Below are 20181 nucleotides of genomic sequence, written 5' to 3' on the forward strand. Positions count from 1 at the left end.
AGGGATTATTGTTATCATATTTTTGTAATTAAAATAAAAAAATAGTCTTTATTCTCACATCGTGAGGCAATATGACAATTGTAATTGCACAATACGCTAGATCTTTTACTTTTACATAATTTTAAACAGCATTTTTATTGCAGTAGCATTTTATAAAGCCTTGTCCCCAAAATTTAGAATATTTTGCGCTGATTTGTCTTAGAGATAGCTGAACGTCGGGCACATCTTCGAAATTAAGAAAATTCTTTTTGCATTTTTTTATTTGATTCCTCAAAAAAAGTGTGTTTATTATTCTGTTTTTCGTTTTTCTATCTACGTTTTCAGCAACAACACATATATAAATATGTTTAAACATGTTACAATGACAGTATAGATCGAAGTTTGACCGAGTCTGTTAGTTGTTTTTAGGATTGTCTAGGCAAAGCCCGAAACAAATTATTTTTCTTTCGACGTTGGGCTGAAAAGTTAGTAACTTCTAGGTTTGACTAAAAACAGTTCAGTCAAGGAGAGTTGATGCTTAAAGCAATGTTGGCAGATTTCTGCACGTCGTCGCATTCTTTCTCAGCGGCATAGGGAACCTTTTTTTACGAATTTAGATTTAACTATTTCTAGATTTAACTATTCTTCCATTGGACTTATTATTGGACATAATAAACCGTTTTTCACCTCCTTCCATTTCTCAATCTCATATCCCCGTTATTTTTCCTTGAATTTTTAATATATGTTGCTTTTACAATACATACGGTTACTAGTTTTTTTACTTTTTATCATTTTCAAAGGCTTGGTTCTTGTCTATTTTTAATAATTTAATATGTCTTTGTAGGTTGGACGTGCTGAGTCAGCTGCCGAACGTCCTATAACTCATGATAAGAATTCAAATAATGATACTAAACCCAACATATCAGACATTAAACATGAAGGAAGCAAATTATATTCCAACACCAGTTATGACCACCTTCGCACCTTAAATAAGCAACTGCGAAGTGGCCCAGTAAAAGTTAAAAATGAGAACGATATGATTGAAAGAGAAAATGAGCGGAGTAGTTCAAATGTTTCGAATTTGGACCGTGTTTCTGAGAAGGATAGGACTTCTCCTCAACGGAATAAAGATATTGATTTGACCAAAGATAAGGTCATAAATAGTGATAAGGAAATTGAAAAGACTGCTGAAGTGAATACAACGAATGATAGGAATACGATATCAAATTTTGATGATATCGACTCACCGGTAGCTGTTAAAACCGAAAAAGGTAAGTTGAATATTTAATACAGTACGTTAAGTTTTAAATTAGATACACACTCTATAAATGGCAACACCGCGCGCCGTCAACTTTCAACGAACCTCCGTTGACCTGTCACCAATAATTTGTCGTTATACGGTGGTTGTTTAAAGCGATAAGAGCGTCGATTTTTAATTTATTTTGTATTTTAATTTTAATTTATTATTTATTTTAAAAATGGTTTTATGGTGGTAATTCTGGACAACAGTGTGTAGATTTATTTTCTGTGTTTTTTGAGGGGAGACCAATTCCTTGCGCGCAGTCAATGCATCCATCCATCCAATGGCGCTATAGCCCAAATCGGGCCTTGGCCTCCTTCAACAGGCTTCTCCAATCATTTCGATTTACCGCTGTTCTTTTCCATGAATCCGTTCCCAGGCAGTTCCTGGCATCCTCATCGACTTCGACTTCCCATCTCTTTTTAGGTCTTCCAACAGGTATTTTCCCCTGCATTCTTGCATTTAGCACTGCTCTGCTCATTATGTTTATATCATGCCAAATTCTTCCAATATATTAGGTAGAATTGTTCTATCTATTGAATCATAGGCGTGTTTAAAATCGACAAAGAGATGGTAAGCGTCCATGTCATATTCCCATTCTTTGGCTAGTATTTGTTTAACTGTAAATAGTTGGACAATGGCAGATCTATTTTGCCTAAACCCTGCTTGATATTCCCCGATGATTTTTTCCATGAGAGGTTGGAGTCTTCGATTAATGATGTTTGTGAGTATTTTGTATCCAGAACAAAGTAAAGAGATGCCTCTATAATTCTTTCACAACAGTTTGTCTCCTTTTTTATGAATAGGGCAGATTATACTTTTCTTTCTATCGTATTAGCTGGTACATCTGTTGTGTCAAATTCCTTTCTCCTTGATTGACTAGTTCTGCCGGTATTTTATCTATTCCCGGTGCTTTTTTGTATGTGGATTGCCGTTTGGACCTCCTCTAGCGTTGGGGGTCTAGTTAATTCATTTTCTTCTTCATCTTCCCCCAGTTCTTGTTGTTGTACCTCCTGCCGTGCCTGCTGCTGCTTCTGTTGTTGTAATGGTGGTTGTGTCCCTTTGTTTAGTAACACCCTTCTTATTTTTGCAGTATTTTTGCTCTCAGTATTTTTGCTAGTCTTCGGTTTGTATCCCTGTCTTAGATGTTTGATAAATTGGTATGCACTACGTGTTTCGTTTTCCTTAAACTCCCTCTCTGTTTAGTATCCGTTGGTTTTCGTACTTTCTCTTTTTCAGCCTGCATAGTTTATCTGTTCTTCGTCTTTTGTTCTTATGTTCTGTTTTTCTCTCTCAAGTACGTCTGAGTATGTAATTCTTATGTGCTTCATTTCTTTTTTGTATAGCTTGGTTGCATTCTTCATCAAACCGTGTCTGTACTAGCAGATGGTCTGAGTCACAGCTTGTGCCACGTCTGCTTTTTACATCTAATATACTCGTCGCCATTCTTTTTTCAGCCAGTATATGGTCTATTTCAGTGATTGTATTTCCGTCAGGTGATATCCAGGTGCCCTTATGTATGTCCCGATGTGGGAAGCATGTCGAACTGATAATCATATTCTTTCCAGCTGCGAAATCTATTAGAAACTGACCATTCTCATTTGTGTCTCTATGCAAAATATGTTTCCCTATTACCTCTATGTACTCTTCTTCTTTTCTGATCTTGGCGTTTGTGTCGCCTATCACCATTTTCATGTCATTTCTTGGTATTTAGTCATAGATTCGTTCTAGATCTTGATAAAATGCTACCTTAGTGTCTTCTTCCTGTTCATTTGTGGGACAGTGTACATTTATAAGGGTTATGTTAAAGAAATGCGTTTTTATCCTAAGTTTGCAGATTCTTTCATCGATGGCTTGAAAGTCTGTTATCAGGTCCTTCATTTTATTATCTACGATAAAGGCTGCTCCAAATTCTTTATTTCCTTCATCTTTGCCGCTATATAGTATAGTGTGTGTTTTAGTGTCCCGGATACCTTTTTCCAACCATTTAGTTTATTGTACTGCAGTGATTCCTATTTTATATCTTTTCAGTTCGTGTAGAAGGATCCTCTGTGTTCCTGGTCTATTTAGCGTTCTGACATTCCATGTTCCCAGCATAAATTCTATATTCCGTTGCCCAAGTCGTCGTCTTGATATCCATCCATTCCGAGGCCTATCTGAAGGTTTCGTAGTAGTACTTTTTTACAGGAATAAGTTACTGGCCTATCGCCCAACCCCCTTTTCGGAGGATCATTTCTCCCTTCCTCGTCAGCCCTGACCCTACTTTCCACCGGGGTTGGTTACCCAATCTCCGGTAAGGTTGCTCAGGTTTACCGGGGTTCACCCGTGTGATTAAACCACACTTCTTGGAGGTGAGGATAGGAATTGAGTAGGAATGGTCAGTGGTAGAACAGTCAATTCATAATATTGTTAAAAAATTTGAGAGTTGTATTGCCTCAAAAATTGCAGAAAATGTCACGCTCAAGAAGTGTCACTAAATTTGAGGAAAGGGAATACCGGGATACACAATTTTTTGCAACAATCGAGGTATATTCAACACGTTCAAGTAGAAGCGTTGCTAGAGAGTTAGATGTTGGGAATGTTACTGTAACGAAAGTATGGAAAAAGCACGGTTTCAAGAATTTTAAATATTCGAAAACGCAGCAGTTTTATCCAGACGACTACTTTCGAAGAATGGAGTTTTGTAAAACTCTAATAACGAAGGCTAATGATGTACCAAATTTTATTAAAAACATTTTATTCACTGAAGAATCTTCTGTTTCGTTAGTAGCAAGACATAATCCCTCATTAGGAGGTATTGGACGCGGGAAAACCAACACAGAAGTTTTGTTTACCGAACTCAACGTCCTCAAAAAGTTAACGTCTGGACGGGCATTTTATTGAGGGCAACTTGAATAGTAGAGTGTACCTCAATTTGTTACAAGAATCGTGTTCTTCCCGCTATTCTCAATCTTCCTGATGTAAATCTGGAGAATGTTAGGTTTCATCAAGACAGCTGTTTAGTTCACAACGCTCGAATAATTAGGGAGTACTTAAACAATACTTTCCCGACTCGAGTTATCAGTGGAACATACGATATTAAGTGGCCTGCGCGATCACCAGATCTTACACCTATGGACATATAAAAAGCATCATCTACGATCATCCTGAGGCTAGAGCCCAAAATTTTGATGAATTAAAAAAGCGAAGAGAATAGGATAGAATCTTATATAGATACTTTGAGAGGTTCTGTAACTGTTTTGTTGTGGATCCATGTTCATTCATGGATTCTACTGTAAACATTTTTTAATTCTTAATTACTCTTTCTAGAAATTTATAATTTCTCATCGGTTTTACTAGAAGTTTCGTCGATTTTACGGGACATTTCTCTGATTATTTTCATGAGTACTAGTCTGCTGACTGAAATTTGAATGCCTTTGGGCCGCAGTAGTCTCCATTCTCAATTAGATCGTTCTTAATATTTTTAAAACTACTAGAAACTTCATAACAGTCATTAGGCTGTTCGTGAAACTGCTTCACGATAAAATATTTTAGCAGCATTGTTGATCGGACAGTGTTAAATTTTAAAAATGTAATAATTAGTCTGTACCGAAAACCTGATATATTTTTTTAAAAATGATAAGGTTTTTTTAACTCGGCTAAAGTGCTAATCTCGCCCGAGAACCTTCCTCCTTTATCCGGGCTTAGGACCGGTAAGAAGAGCATTGAGGTAGTAAATCTACTCAATTATCTGGCGGACGGAGTTAAAAAACCTTGACTTACAGAGCTGCAAGACTACTAAGCTAAAATTAATATTTTCAACAAAAAATAAAATCATTACGTTTTCAGAAAATTAACTGAAAAGTCAACAAAGTCTTTATCAACTAAAAAAGACAAATATTACACTTCTTTACCAACGCGCAACTTTATTAACATTATAAGAAATGTTCTACGACATAACACTAAGTGAAATTAAAGGCCTCTATAAAAAACTGCCTGATAAATTGCTCCCTGATAAATTAACTTCCATATATTATATCCAACTTAACTACGCGTTTAAAACACAACGAGCGACACCACAAAAGATATATCAAAGAGATAAGCTAAAAGTAAAACTAAGAAATTACAAAAAAAAAGAAATTCACGTACTTAGAAGACTCCAGAACTTTCTGAAATTGCTAAAATGTTTAGAAGATTTTATTTTTCTCGGGAAAGACGCTACACAAAGAGCCGAGATAATTGATATGCCAGAAAAAAGATTCAGTGTTATCTATACCACCCTTAGGTGTCTGCCGAGACATTTAGGCGTCGGATATCGCTGTGGAACGAGCGCCGGCGACTGGGTTGTTATCACTGTTAATAGAATTGGAACAAGCTATACTATTAATAATCAGCCACTGAATTATGTTCCTTCTATTCGGGATTTGGGAGTTATTTTCGATGAGAAGCTTACTTTCTGTGACCACATACTCTATTAAAATAAAGGCATTTAAACTTTTTGCTTTCGCTACTAGGAATTGCAAGTATTTCTCCATTGATTCAACAAGATTAGTGAATTGTTGCTTAGTTAGAACTATTTTCAGAACAATATTGATACCATAGAAAGAGTCCAGCATAAATTTTTGAGATATTGTGCTTACTGTGTCCACACTACTATTGAACATTATGGTTATTCCTGTATCAAACAACAATTATTATCTTTACCCTCACTCAAGAACCGTCGTGATATGTCAGGAGCTATATTTATATATAAGATCATACATGGATTTATTGATTGTCCAAACCTGTTAAGCCAGATTAACTTTAATGTTCCCCATCAAGCTTTACGTTACCACAATGTTTTGAATATTCCTTTCCACAGAACAACGTATGGTATGTTCATTGTACTATGAGTTATAATAAAATAAATGGCGCTAACTTCACCTACATCGAAAGATGTCCATTCCAAAGGTGGCTATTTGTTACTATACTGTTTTTTAACCAGGAGGAGTAAACTAAAAAGACACATTCACACCCAAGAAAGTTACTAGAAAAGTCACCAAATACATCTTCTTTTTTGGTTGCTTATCTCGGCCTTGCGGTAATCCAGTAATCAGTATTGGACAACCTCACACGTCGATTCTAACCTAACTTTGTTTGTTTATGTTTGAATAATAATTTTTTCCAATTCACTTCCAATATATATTTTTACTCTTTCATCGTATGTTGCAAGGATAGAAGGTCGACCGCCAATTATTTTAGGACATCTTACTGTTCCAGTCTGCTTATATTATTTAATTGTTCGGTAAATAGTTGAATTCGCAACACCTAAAATTAGCACATTACTTTAGTAAGTCTTGAGTTTAACTATAACTATTCTGCAAAACTAACCTGTTGCCTGTTTTATTTTTGCTACAGTGGCTGTTATTTTTATTCCAGAATTATCAATTTTGATTTGTTTATACATGTTTATAATGCATTGTTTCTCATTTGAAGATAAATGACCCAAATCTACTCGGCGTTTTTTAGGTGGAGAAAATAATAACACTAATATGTCGATAAATAGTTCTGAAAAGAACTGTTTTTATATAAATGCAAACGAAAAATCTAAAAAATGTAAGGAATACGCAGAAAATACAAAAAATCGTCGATATAATTTTTGAAATTTAAAATTTAAAACCTCCTGGTTAAAAAACAGACCATAGCTACATATGTAATTGCGAACTACGTTCATTGTGTACATAGATACTAATGGTTCTATATATTCTGGCGCCAATTTTTAAATTAAATCAATTCGCCACATTTGGAACAAAACTTATAATTATGCGGTTTACTGTGTAAATAGTTCGAAAATGGAAAAATTGTAGTTAGCCACATTTGAAACCAAGCCATCGATATGATGAGAAGAAGATTGCTGACTCGCTTGATTCCCGCTGTTATTAATATTTTTAATAAAAGGATGTTGATTATTACCTGATCGATCTGATTTTAGTTTATTTCATTTTTTGTTAAGCTTTTCATATTTAAGATATTTACTCCATGATGTCCTTGAAGAGCTTGTTGAAAGGCTGAAAAAGAAGAGGTTGGTTACCTCTGCAATCTTATTATGTAATATTCTAAGTTCAATGTTTATATTGATCTTGGCATAATGGAGACAAATTTCTTTTCCAAGGAGCTTTCTTTCCAAATATGTTCTGAACGTTGTTGGTATGTTCTTGGATGTCTTACATACTGCAAAATTTGGTGTTAAATGTTTCTTAAGGTATTGATGGATGAGCCAGTCAATATGTAAAAGTTCTCTCTTTGTAGACAGTCTTTAGATTTCCACATAAAATTTCATTAACCCACATATAGTAATAACGCGCTATAAGAAGTATTTACTTCTGTCTGCTCTCCACAAGTGCCACGCGCCGTTTTTTTAAGAATTATGTGTGAGATATTTAGAAAAATATAGACAGAAACTAGGTATATGTATAATTTTAATTGTACTTGAGTATATCGATATATCTGGTTTTTGTTTCAGACAATGATGCTGACGACTCTAGTGATGATGATGATGATGATGATAGCATGGTAAGTGTAACACTAAATTAAATATACACAGTTTATTGTTTAGTGTTCTCTAAAGAGATACCTTTGATTTTTTACATCTTTTAGAATATTTAAACTTCTATTATATAACTAATAATAACTATCTATTATATAAAAATAAATCCTTGCCATACGCCATACCTTGAGAATGGCTTTATTGATTTCATTCATATTTTTTCTAACACTGTGTAGAATATTCTTACAGAATGAAAATGGCTGAGAAGATTTTACAAATGTTAACAATTATTTAAATTTAAATGTACTGCGTCGTGCAGTGGTGCGTATGCCCGCCTGTTACGCGAGGACCGTGGTTCGATTTCCCGCCGGGGAATTTTTGGTTTTTTTTTTTAATTGAATAATTTTTATCTTTCATTATATTAAATCTTATTAATAAGTAAACAATCTTCTACATCTGACGCCGTTTTTCGCTTACTAATTTCCAGCGTTTTCTGTCGAATCAATCTTCAGAAATCTCTAGCGGTTATTGCATGTGCGACATGTTCTCTCCTGGACCGTCTTTATCTACTTCGTTTTCTTCTAGTAGGCGGTGTCCATTTTTCTATATTTTTTGGCCATCTATTTTCAGGCATTTTCTGCAGGTATCCATACTAGTTTAGTCTTTTGGTGTGAATTGTGTCTATAATGTCTAGATCAATTTCCATTTCTCTCCTAATATCTTCGTTCCTCACCCTATCAACTCTAGTGAGCTGGCGACATCGTCCCCATACATTCTAGTATTGTTTTGTAAATTCTTCTTTTGGGTATTTTTTTGTTATTTTATTATTCTACAATAATCTCTTATTCTACAATGGCTTAGCCAATCCTTGAGTGCATTTCTTCGGTACACCCTGATTTTGACTATTTGGACTCCTAATTATTGGAAGGTTCTATTGATTTTATAGTTCCCATTTCATTTTGTATGCTTTCCGATTTTTCTCCTGCAACTGAGTACTCGGTTTTTTGTATATTAATTGTGAGGCCCCGTTTATTATACTCATCTTCCAGTAAGTATTCTTAGCATATAGTCCAGGATATAGCGCGAACTTTTAATATAGAAAATATATTTATTTGATTTCAAATGAGTATAAGATAGATGTATTAATAAATAAGTAAAATAAAAAATATAACATCCACTCGATAGACCCTTGAATTATCCGAAACTCTTCAATCTGAAAATTATCCAATGGTCCACGAAACTATCCGAATCTCAGATAATTATCCGGACATTGGCAACACTGGCGTCTGGTGAGTGCCGGGCGCATTCTGTTTCGCCTGTCGGCTCCCCTCCCCCGTGTTCCCTGCTGTCGCACGTGTTATGTCATTTAGTCAAGCTTTTGTTTTGTTTTGTGACGCACGCGGAGTTTTTTGCTATCAACAATTGATACATATATTCAAAAGAATAGAAAACAAAGTGAAGAATCACGCGAGAGTAGGAATGTTAAAACAGCTAAAACATCAGACCATGGCTTTGGTTTCAAGAGCATCAATTGCTACCAAAGCGTTGTTCGCCTCTTACATAGTGGCTTACCGTGTTGCCAAATGTAAAAAAAACCAGATACGATCGCTGAGAAACTGATTTTACCTGCAGCGGTTGACATGGCAGAAGATATTAATGAGCAAATTGTGGAGAAACTTTCAGGTTTATTTGCCATTCAACTGGACGAGGCGCCTGATAATAGTGATGATGCTCAATTGATATGTTATGTACGGTGCATACAAGTAACAAATATTTGTGAGGATTTGTTATTTTAGAAAAATAGAAAAATATGTAAAAGTTGTAAAGCTACTGATTTATTCGAGATTTTATACTCATGTATGACTGAAAATAATATTGACTGGGATAACTGTGTAGGCGTGTGTACGGATGGTGCCCGAGCGATGTCTGGACAGTATGGAGGACTACAAGCTCTCATCAAAACCAAGGCTACAAGTGTAAAATGGGCACATTGTGTCATACATAGAGAGGCCTTAGCAGCAAAGAACGTTACACCTGAATTAAGTGTTGTGATGGATAGCATTATTAAAGTGGTGAACTACATTAAAACACGACCCGTGAAATCAAAACTTTTCCATAAACTTTGTGAAGAAATGGAGGCCGAGCACACCTCTTTAATTTATTATTGCAACTCTCGTTGGCTGTCCAAAGCCAACGGACTCGCACGTGTATACGAATTAAGAAATGAATTTTACACGTATATACATACAGAATCACATGATAATGCGCAAAAATTTATTAATTCAGAGTTTATAATAAAATTAGCATACGTCGTGACATATTTAAGGAATTGAATAATTTTAATAAGTCAACAAACAAGGAAAGCAATTGGCAGATAACATTACTGGGTTTCAGAAGAAGTTGCCCTTATGGAAAAGAAAATTAGAAAATCAAGAGATTGACTGTTTCCCTGCATTACAAGGTATTCTACAAGAAAAATCGATAGAAATCCTTGATCCCTCTTTAAAAAATATGTTTACATAACATATGTAATCATTGAACGAACACTTTGAGAAATTTTTTCCAGAAGATATGGAGCAATATGACTGGGTCAGAAACCCTTTCCTGTCATCGACACTTTCAACAGAGGAAGAAGAACAACTGACAGAATTGTCCCGTGATTCCAGCCTGAGGCTTCAATACGACAAGGACAAACTCTTTGAATTTTGTAGCTCACTTTCTCATGAATATCATGCCATCACAGTTATTAAAACAGAGAATCATTCTCTAACGTAACCTCTACATTAAGTTGTGAGTGCACTACAACATTCACGGTTCGTAGACTTACTACGGTTGCCTCTTCCGCCTAAAGAATGAACATTAAGCCCGAAACAGGTCTCTCGTGATGTAATTCTTCCCCTTCAACCAATCAAAACTGCAATCGACCTGCCCTCTACATTCAGTTTCAATCGCGAATAAATGGGTTTTGTATTTTTGTGTACTCTGGTCGGAAGAGCCAACCGTAGTAAGTCTACGAACCGTGTACAACATTTCCATACTTAATGCAGATTTAGCAACGTTACAGTCAGCTGTAACTAGGCGTTAATCAAGGCCACGTTGGGAAGTGAATTGATTGATGTGAGTAAATTGCTTGAGTCCAAAAATGAAACAAATCTCGAAATGAAATGTGTTCGTAAAATTGGTCTATTGCTTATAGAACCCCAATGAAGAAAATATCCTAAAGCATTATCTGATTTTTGCCACACCACAAATATAGACACTGTTCACTTGATCGCAGTGATTGTCCTTGCATCATACGTTGCGTTTTGCAACGTTAAGAATTTTAATTTAGCATTCCTCTTTGTTTCATCAATTAGTTCTGAACTACACATTTAAAAAATGTGCATTCTAGATAATAACAAAACCGAATTGACATCGTGGAATAATCAATATTAGTAAACTTTTGCGTACGACTACTATTTCCGTTGGAAAATTCACAGTTACTGTAAACACAAATTACTTACCTAGCATTAATTGTATTTCATTAAGATAATCTATTTTACGGTAATTTTAAAATTTTCTGATACCGGTCGACTTAATTAGGTTTTAAAGAGTTGGCCCGACTGTCACAGTAGAATTTTCCATGATGCGTTGTAATTTCCACTGAAAAGCTTCCGCCTTTAATTGTTTAGGAATCGAGAGTATTTGAATATTTTTCTTAGTCACTAATTACAAGAATTTTTGTAATTTTATAAAGTTTTTGGAAAAACATTTCAAATGTAAACTATAAATTACTAGGAAAATTTATAATATTTAGAAAAATCTGTATAATATATGTACAGGGTGATCGATTAGTGTGATAAAGCTCAGTAGATCCGTTATAATAATAAATAGCAATTAAAGTTAATAACAAAAATTGTAGAACTTTGAGGTTCACTTTACAAAATTAGTTAGAATGTTACAGGGTATTCGATAACATTGTGACAGACAAACTTATGCTTGTTTAAATGAAAAACCCTGTATTTTATTTTATATTAGAAATTTTCTTTACTTGCTAATCACGACAATATAAAGTTTTGTTATGTTATACAGGGTATTTACAAAGTTATAACCAATTTTCTATAAAAATCGTAACAAGTTCAACTCCCTGTAGAATTAAAAACAAGCACAATAACAATGGTCTATTGCTGCCATATATTTTTATTGATTGTCAAAATCTTCAAAAATGATTTGTATTTATAATTTTCTTTATATCGAATACAGGGTAAGTCAAAACGCAAGTACATTATTTTCTAAGTATTATAAATATTTCCCTGTATTGTATGTCACTATCGAAGAGTATCATTACCATAATTCAATTCTTATGTCTTTTAATAATCCTTATGTCTAAATTTATTAGTTTTTGGGATATTTTTTTTTTCAAAGCCAATTACTAATTAAAATAAAATTAAATAGTTAAGATAACTTTACTTTTGATGAAATGGTAGATATGATCTGGATATTATACGTTATTATCAGTAAGAATTTATCATGAATAGTTTCCTGAGAAACGTTGATACGTTTGAAAGAGATACGTTGAGAAGATATTAGATGACGACGGAGATAACAACAAGATACTTATGGAATACGACACAGGACCATCAATCACTCAAGACGAAGTCAAAGCCGCAATTAAAGCAACCAAAACGGGTAAAACACCAGGGCCCGACAACTTTCATTCAGAATTTCTAAAAATCATGGGAGACGAAGAAGTAAAATGGCTTACGACAACGTTCAATAAAATCTATGACTCGGGAAAAATCCCAGAGAGCTGGATAAAATCTACATTTATTGCTATACCTAAAAACCTAATGAAAAAAAATGCGAAGAGCATCGTATTATCAGTCTAATGAGCCACATTCTTAAGACCTTCTTAAAGATAATACACAGAAGAATTTATCAGAAATGTGAGTCACAGATCTCACGAACGCAGTTTGGATTCAGGGATGCGTTAGGTACAAGAGAAGCCTTGTTCGCGGTTCAGGTATTATTTCAAAGGTGCAGAGACGTCAACTGCGATATTTATGTATGCTTTATCGACTACCAGAAAGCTTTCGACAGAATCAAGCACGATAAGCTCATGGATATACTAAAGGCAACTGATCTGGTTAACAAAGACCTTCGAGTAATTAAGAACATATACTACAACCAATCAGCAACCATTCGGGTGAAAGACCAACTAACAGAAGAAGTTGCAATAAAGAGAGGAGTACGACAGGGCTGCATACTCTCTGCCCTATGTCTATTCGGAACACGTCATGAGCCAGGCCTTAGAGCATATCGAAGTGGGTATTCTCATAAATGGTGAGCGCCTGAATAACATCAGATATGCAGACGACACCATCCTGTTTGCAGACAGTTTAGAAGGTTTACAGATACTAGTAACGCAATTTTGGAGAATCGGTCAAGAATACGGGCTTGATTTTAACATCAAGAAAACGAAGTACATGGACATCAGTAAGAAGAATATTCCACGTAGTCAATTACTGGTAGATTAGCAACAAATACTCCAAGTGCCCCGTTACTACTATTTAGGAACCACCCTAAACGACCAATGGGACCACTCAGTTGAGATAAAACAAAGAATTGAAAAAGCCAGGTTAGCATTTGTCAGAATGAGCAAGATATTTATGGATTACAACCTACCCTTAAAAACGAAAATCCGTTTATTGAGATGATACGTGTTTACATTGCTGCTCTATGGGGTTGAATCATGGACACTAACCGAGGCATCCATGGGAAAACTCCATCGTTTTAAACTACGCGTTTAAAAAAAAGACTTGCCCATTTTTGGCCAGCCATTTCATGTTTGAAAGGGTGCTAAGCGTGATTCCTTTCAGCTAAATGTACAACCATTCTTCGTAAATCTTTTCTTGTATGGCCAAAACATGATGCTTACATGGCTAAACAATAATTGCCTAGTTCATTCTCAAGTTGTTTGCATAAAACCGGTAGCCTACCAACTTTTTTAAGAGATGCATCTAAGAGATTTCCATATTTTTCATTGACCAATCGTTGCAGAGTTGATCTTGGCACATTATACATCTTACTAGCTTTTTTATACCCATTGTCTTTTTTCGGAGAGCGAGATGTCCGAAAGGGGACCATGATCTCAATGTCTTTGTTTTCGGCATGATATCTGCAACAACATTATCAATCAATTTCAATTTTACAAGCCAAAAAAGGGGCCCACATTAGGACATTTTGGGGGGCCCGATTAAGCAACGCTTACGTAAAATTTAAATATCAAATTTCTTATTTTAAAAATAAACTAAAGCCAAATGTTAGACCATTAGCTTATTTACTGACTACACCTCAAACGAGTTACGACAGCGACTGAAATGGTTGGCCGTGCTTTGGTCTCATAAGGAACTTCACGTTTAACAGTGTTGCCGCTTTGCAACTGTACCGTACATATATATCAACCTAGGGGCCCACTTTAGAAATAATGCCCGGGTTTGGGCAAGTTCCTCTATCACCTTAATATTTTTTAACATTTGGTGCTTCCGCCATATTAGATTCGGATAATGGTAGAGAGTTCAATAATCGAGTTATATCTGAGCTATGCACTATGTGGAAAGATGTTAAAATAGTGCACGGAAAGCCTCGTCACGGTCAAACCCAAGGAGAAGAAAGAGCCGGTAGAAAAAGCCAATCAGGACTTACAGAAAATGTTAACGGCGCGGATGCAAGATAATGTTTCAAATAAATTGTCAGAAAAATTACCGTTTATTCAATTGGCCAAAAACATAACATCACGAAAGAATACGCCATATGAAGGCATGTTTGGCGTTAAACCAAAAAAGAGCCTAGCGTTGTCTTCTCTCCTTTACGGTGAAATTGATAATATTGAAACTGAGGAATAGCTAGAGGCCTATTTGAATACTTTTCAATACAATTCGAATGGAACAGATCCGCAAAATAGCACGCCTGTCTCAGAAAGTCAAGATATGTCATGAAATAGCCGATGTCTTCATCTGTACTGACTGAACAGCACGAGCAAATTTCTTCAGAACGAGCAGCTGCAAAAGATAATCTTTTTCTTCAAGCAACAAAAATGTTGCGAACCTCAGAAAAAAGTTTCATCCGGCCCAAATAAGTGATACTGTGAGAATTAAAGTGCCTGATGTTGACCATTGTCGCACAGACCCACGAAATGTGTTAGCGGTTGTTGTTGAAATAGAGGATTCAGACTATTATAAATTAGCACACAAAAATGGTACCTTCAAGCAGCTTTTCACACGTAATCAGTTCGCAATTTGTAAAGAAAAATATAATTTCCATAGATGAGATTACAACTGATGAAATGCTGCTAAGAAAAGCAGCTTGTGCTAATTAGAAAAGTGGAAATCTCACTGCAATTGAGGTTATCAGTCAAGGAGAAATAAAAAAAGTGAAAATACTATTTCATTCTTTTAATAGAAAATCTTTCTGTACTTCTTCAGTTTTATTGATTGTGACGTAACATATGGATGTAAAACCAATGTCAATTACAATTGTTTTCGTTGTTGACATTACGCGTATTTTAAGCGGTGTTTGAATCTTAATGCAGGCGTAACACGTACTAGCCCGAAGTATGCTTGGTGGTTCTGCAATGGCGGAAAGCTATTTTGTTTATTGGTTGTTATCCCAATGAAAAGAAAGCTTTTAATAGTAAATTATCAAAATAGGTTTAAACTTTCTATTTATGTGCAGCTGTTAAAAAAATGTGTACCATCTAAAAAGTCGATTTCTCGTCCTAAACTTCTTAATAACTTTTACACTATAAACTTTTTATATGTAACATATTAGCATATTTAATGTATTTGTAGCCGTAAAATTTATTTATAAAAAAATTGCTTCCAGGCATACTGAAAGGTAGCTAGCTCTCCGACTATAACGATTGGTTTCTCAACTTGTTTTGAGTACTTTTTTAATAGAAAAATACAAAACAATTCTCTTTTTAATACAAAGTCATACAGGCTTTTTTCGGTAGTGATGAAACCCGTTTAGAATAATATCTTTGTTATTTCTGGGTCGTAATTACACTTCCTTTAATAATACTTTAATTAAACAGCATATAATATGTTTTTTGCATTTTTTGCTAATTCAAATGATGGTTATAAAAAATATACACTTTTTGTGTATATTTTTATGGCGGCTTTTAAACAGGTTTTATGATTAGAATAAGTAAAAAATAGCAGATAATTGAATTATTTAAAAAGTAGTAATAACATTTTGTTTAATGAATTTTCGTTTTTTATTCCATCCTGTTTGTCGCTTACTTACTTTTTTGCGGTAGGTATGTAAAAACTTTATCCATTTTTACCGACTTTTGTTACACACATTTCTTGCCTGTATGGGCCTTATTAGTCTTTTTAGAGAATATGCTCCCGTTTAGTCACATTTTAGAGTGTATATTATTTTTTAGTTTCTAAAGATTGTTTAAAAAAATTACAATAATGGTGATCATAGTGACGTAAATCGAATTTTATCTTATCTCAGACTTTTTTAATTGTGGATTTTTTTGAAATTAGGGATGTTAAGTACATACAAGTACAGATTGATCCCATATTTTTGCTGAAACACAAATTATAAAAAAGACATTACTTGAGTAATACTTGTGTTTGATACTTTACACACCGGCAGTATAATTATTTTTAAGCAATACGGCTCAAGGCGAGTTTATACACGAATGGATTTGCTGGCGCCAGTAGTTCCGCCAGTCCTGTTTGCATGCCAGTGAAGTTTTACACTAGATTTAACAGAACAGAATATTTTGGTACGCCAGTTTTATTTTTAAGTTTGCACCGTGGAATATTTTTTTCAATTCCGATTTAATTCCAAAAAGTATTGTTGAAGAGATGATTAGCCGTGTGGAAAAGAAAAGAAATGATAAGCGGAGAGGCCGAATTTGCATTAGAAACTGGATTGCTACAATGTCCTGGAAGCTCAATTTTTTACTTTCGTGAACTTCTCATTTGAAGTGATATTTGTTAAAATTGCTTAACCAAAAATGTAAAAATATTATAATATTATAAAATATTATCTATATATTATGATAATAATTATAAAAAATATAATTGAAAATATGTAACCACAAAACACAAAGGTTTACACGTGCAAATTCAATTTAAAACGCCGATAAAATGGTTACTGGCGCATGAAAAGTTGAAAGATTCTAACTTTACTGGCACAATGCATGCACTTTTTGGACTTGCTCGCCACTACACGCCAGTAACTTTATACATGCCATTTTATTTTACTTGCGCGCCAACAACTACTGGCGCCAGCAGATCATCCTGTTAGAATCTATGGAGAAGCTATGAGCATATTAACGTGTATATTAAAAACGGCGTCAGAAGGTGTGGTTAACGATCATACCAATATAGCGCTGGGATCAGAGCTGAACTCAATCATATTAAAACTATTATACAATTATGATTAGTTATTCAGAAGATTTAAACATAATCTAAAAAAGTGCAATACATTTTTAATAAACTATCTATTATTCAATCAAAATTAAAGGGGTTGTCATTGGGTAGCTATTAAAAAATCATGATTATGGCCAGTATGGCCAATTCTTAAACGATTAATAATGACTTGGTTTCTTCTGTTTAAAGGAGTCTCCAGGACCTCAGTTATTTTTGGGCAAATTACATTTAATTTAGTACCTAATTTTTCTCAATAATTTTGCCAAGTGTTAATACAGTGGATTTTAACCAGGTTTTTTAGATCAGTGTACGGATATGTCTTCACTATAAAATATAAAAGTTCAAATTAAAAGTTAATTCTTCAATATAAAAGTTCAAATTTATATAATAAAAAAGCAGTTATATACGCAATGACATTGTAAATGAATCAATCAATTCCCTTCATCATATTGCTGTATTTTTCTACTGTATTTTGTTGTGGATAAACGTAATAACAAAATATTTCATTAATAATGTGCAAATAACGAGCGGACAAAGATTAAGATGCAGGCCAAGCAACATCATAACTTGGCGTGGTAAAGTTCAAACCATTTCACAAATTACGAGAATTATTCCTTTTCCTTAACATTTCAACAAGTATGTATATTTACATTTCTCAAAATTAAAGAGATAGTTAACGAGGTATATGAGGCTTCGTTTTTACATTATTTTTCATGTATTACATGCTCAAAATGGTTATATCTAATGAGATGGATAGAATGTTTATTCATGTTATTTAAAACATGTAATTTTAAATTGAAATTGAATGCCACAAATAATACAGGGCCTTCTCATTATCGATTTATTGTAGCGGAACTAATACATTTTTTAATGATAACTAAACAATTAGATTCTTTAAAGCCATCATTAGTGTTCATTATCCTTCACGAAAATTCCAAAAATATAATTTCGCTGACATAATATTTCGTTATCGATAGATTTTTATGATTTTACATTTTCATCAACCGGTATTTATAGGTCTGTAATATGTTTATTGTTTGAGATAAAAATCGTTATGTTTCTGCAATTTTTTTTAACAAATAACTTACATCGACTTATTAGATTTACGGTTAATGGGTGTGTTGCGGCTGGAGATAGTTTTGATCAGGTAGCCGCTGTTTCGAGAATACAAAAAAGTAAATAGGTATTTACCAAAAGTCTACTTCTTAAAATAAAACTCAAATCTTCTGTTGTTATTGGAGATGAGTCTTTCCGTCACCTTTTCGCTGTAGTCATAAATTTCTTTAACTATTTTTTTATCCATAACATGGCAATAGCTGTCAATCTTTCCCAAGTTGTTTATTTTTCTGTACAGGGATTGTTTTTTAACCATTGGAAATGCATTGTAGCAGATATCATTGTTTTCTAAGTATAGTTTCTTTCTATAATGTTCATAATTTTCTCTTTAAAACAACTTTTCACCAGATAGATAACTTATATAACCTTATATATTAACTTATATATTAACTTAAATTCACCAGATAGATAAGCATAACGATACTTAATTTGAGATATAATATTGTCACAAGTTTCTCTCGCAGATAAATTAAAATTCTCCTCATTTCGTATCCGTATCTTTGGTGGTCCCCTCGATTCTTACAAACTTTTCCGTTACCGAGTGATTTTTATTATGCTTTTAATGAATAAGTGCTCTTATGCATACAAAGACTTAATGAAAAGTAAGTTACTGAATCGTGAGTCTAAGCTGAGAATCTACAAAACAGTAATTAGACCAGTGGTCACATATGGATGTGAAACGTGGACCCTCTCAACCACTGATGAAAATCAACTGAGAATATTTGAGCGCAAAATACCAAGGAAGATATTTGGACCAACCCAATGCAGCGATAGTTCGTGGAGAATTAAAATGAACCACGAGCTGGATGAACTAATGCAGAGCGCAGATATTGTCAGATTTGTAAAATCACAAAGACTAAACTGGCTTGGTCGTCTAGAAAGAATGCCAGATAATCGAGCTGTAAAAGTAGTCCAGAGATGGAAGCCCCAAGGAAACAGAACAAGAGGAAGGCCCCGTAAAAGATGGATAGACGACGTAGAGAGGGATCTTAAAACCATGAACATCAGGCAGTGGCGAAGGAAAGTATCCGACAGGGTAGAATGGAAGAACATTGTTAAGCAGGCCAAGACTCACAAAGGGTTGTAGCGCCATTAGAAGAAGAAGAAGAAGAGTGATTTTTATTTCTGATGAATGAACCCTGATGAATTTCAGAGATACTAGAAGAACATAGTGTAAAAGGACAAAAAATGCAACGGTTGAGGTTACCGAAAGTACAAGCTGATTATAGCCGCAAATGTCAAACATAGAACAAAAAATTTCGATTTAGCGGTGTTGGCATATTTTTATAATGTGGATGCTGTATGCTTCAGATATAAAAAAACTGGTGTGGCAGTCCAGTGGGACTGCCGGTGGAAGTTACACTTCTATACACGCATTCGCCGTTACAAATTTATTTGGGAGTCAATCTGCACAATCATTACATATGTAATTCTATAGGTAAGACATAGCAGAAAGAGAAACAGAATTAATAACAACTTACTAACAATGAAGAATTGAATCAATATTTTGATGAAAATGTATATTTTTATTTTCATATGTGTATGAAAGGAGTTGAATGCAAAATTGTTTTATACATACTCTGCAGTAAAATTCATTGTTTATTTTGTTATTAATATAATAAAACAATACAAATTAAACTGCAATATTCATAAGTATTTAAAAATGACAATAATATACATAAAAAAATACACTACAATACAGTGCAACATAATTCCATATATAATAATACAATACAAATTAAAATGCAATATCCATAAGTATTTAAAAATGACAATAATGTAATAATATTAATAAAAAAGTCCTCCCCGACTGGGAATCGAACCCCGGTCTCCTATGGATTCACTCCCAT

General features: G+C 34.1%; 1 protein-coding gene across 1 annotated transcript in view; it reads left to right on the forward strand.

The window, feature by feature from the left end:
• Pof (RNA binding domain-containing protein painting of fourth) overlaps positions 1-20181 on the forward strand; it is an 86346-nt gene that overhangs the window by 32522 nt on the left and 33643 nt on the right. The window contains exons 9-10 of the mRNA XM_072527079.1: positions 824-1250; positions 7761-7810. Of these exons, the coding sequence (XP_072383180.1) occupies positions 824-1250; positions 7761-7810 (477 nt within the window). The remainder of the gene's footprint in view (positions 1-823; positions 1251-7760; positions 7811-20181) is intronic.

This window comes from Diabrotica undecimpunctata, chromosome 3, assembly GCF_040954645.1.
Source record: "Diabrotica undecimpunctata isolate CICGRU chromosome 3, icDiaUnde3, whole genome shotgun sequence".
NCBI lineage: Eukaryota > Metazoa > Arthropoda > Insecta > Coleoptera > Chrysomelidae > Diabrotica > Diabrotica undecimpunctata.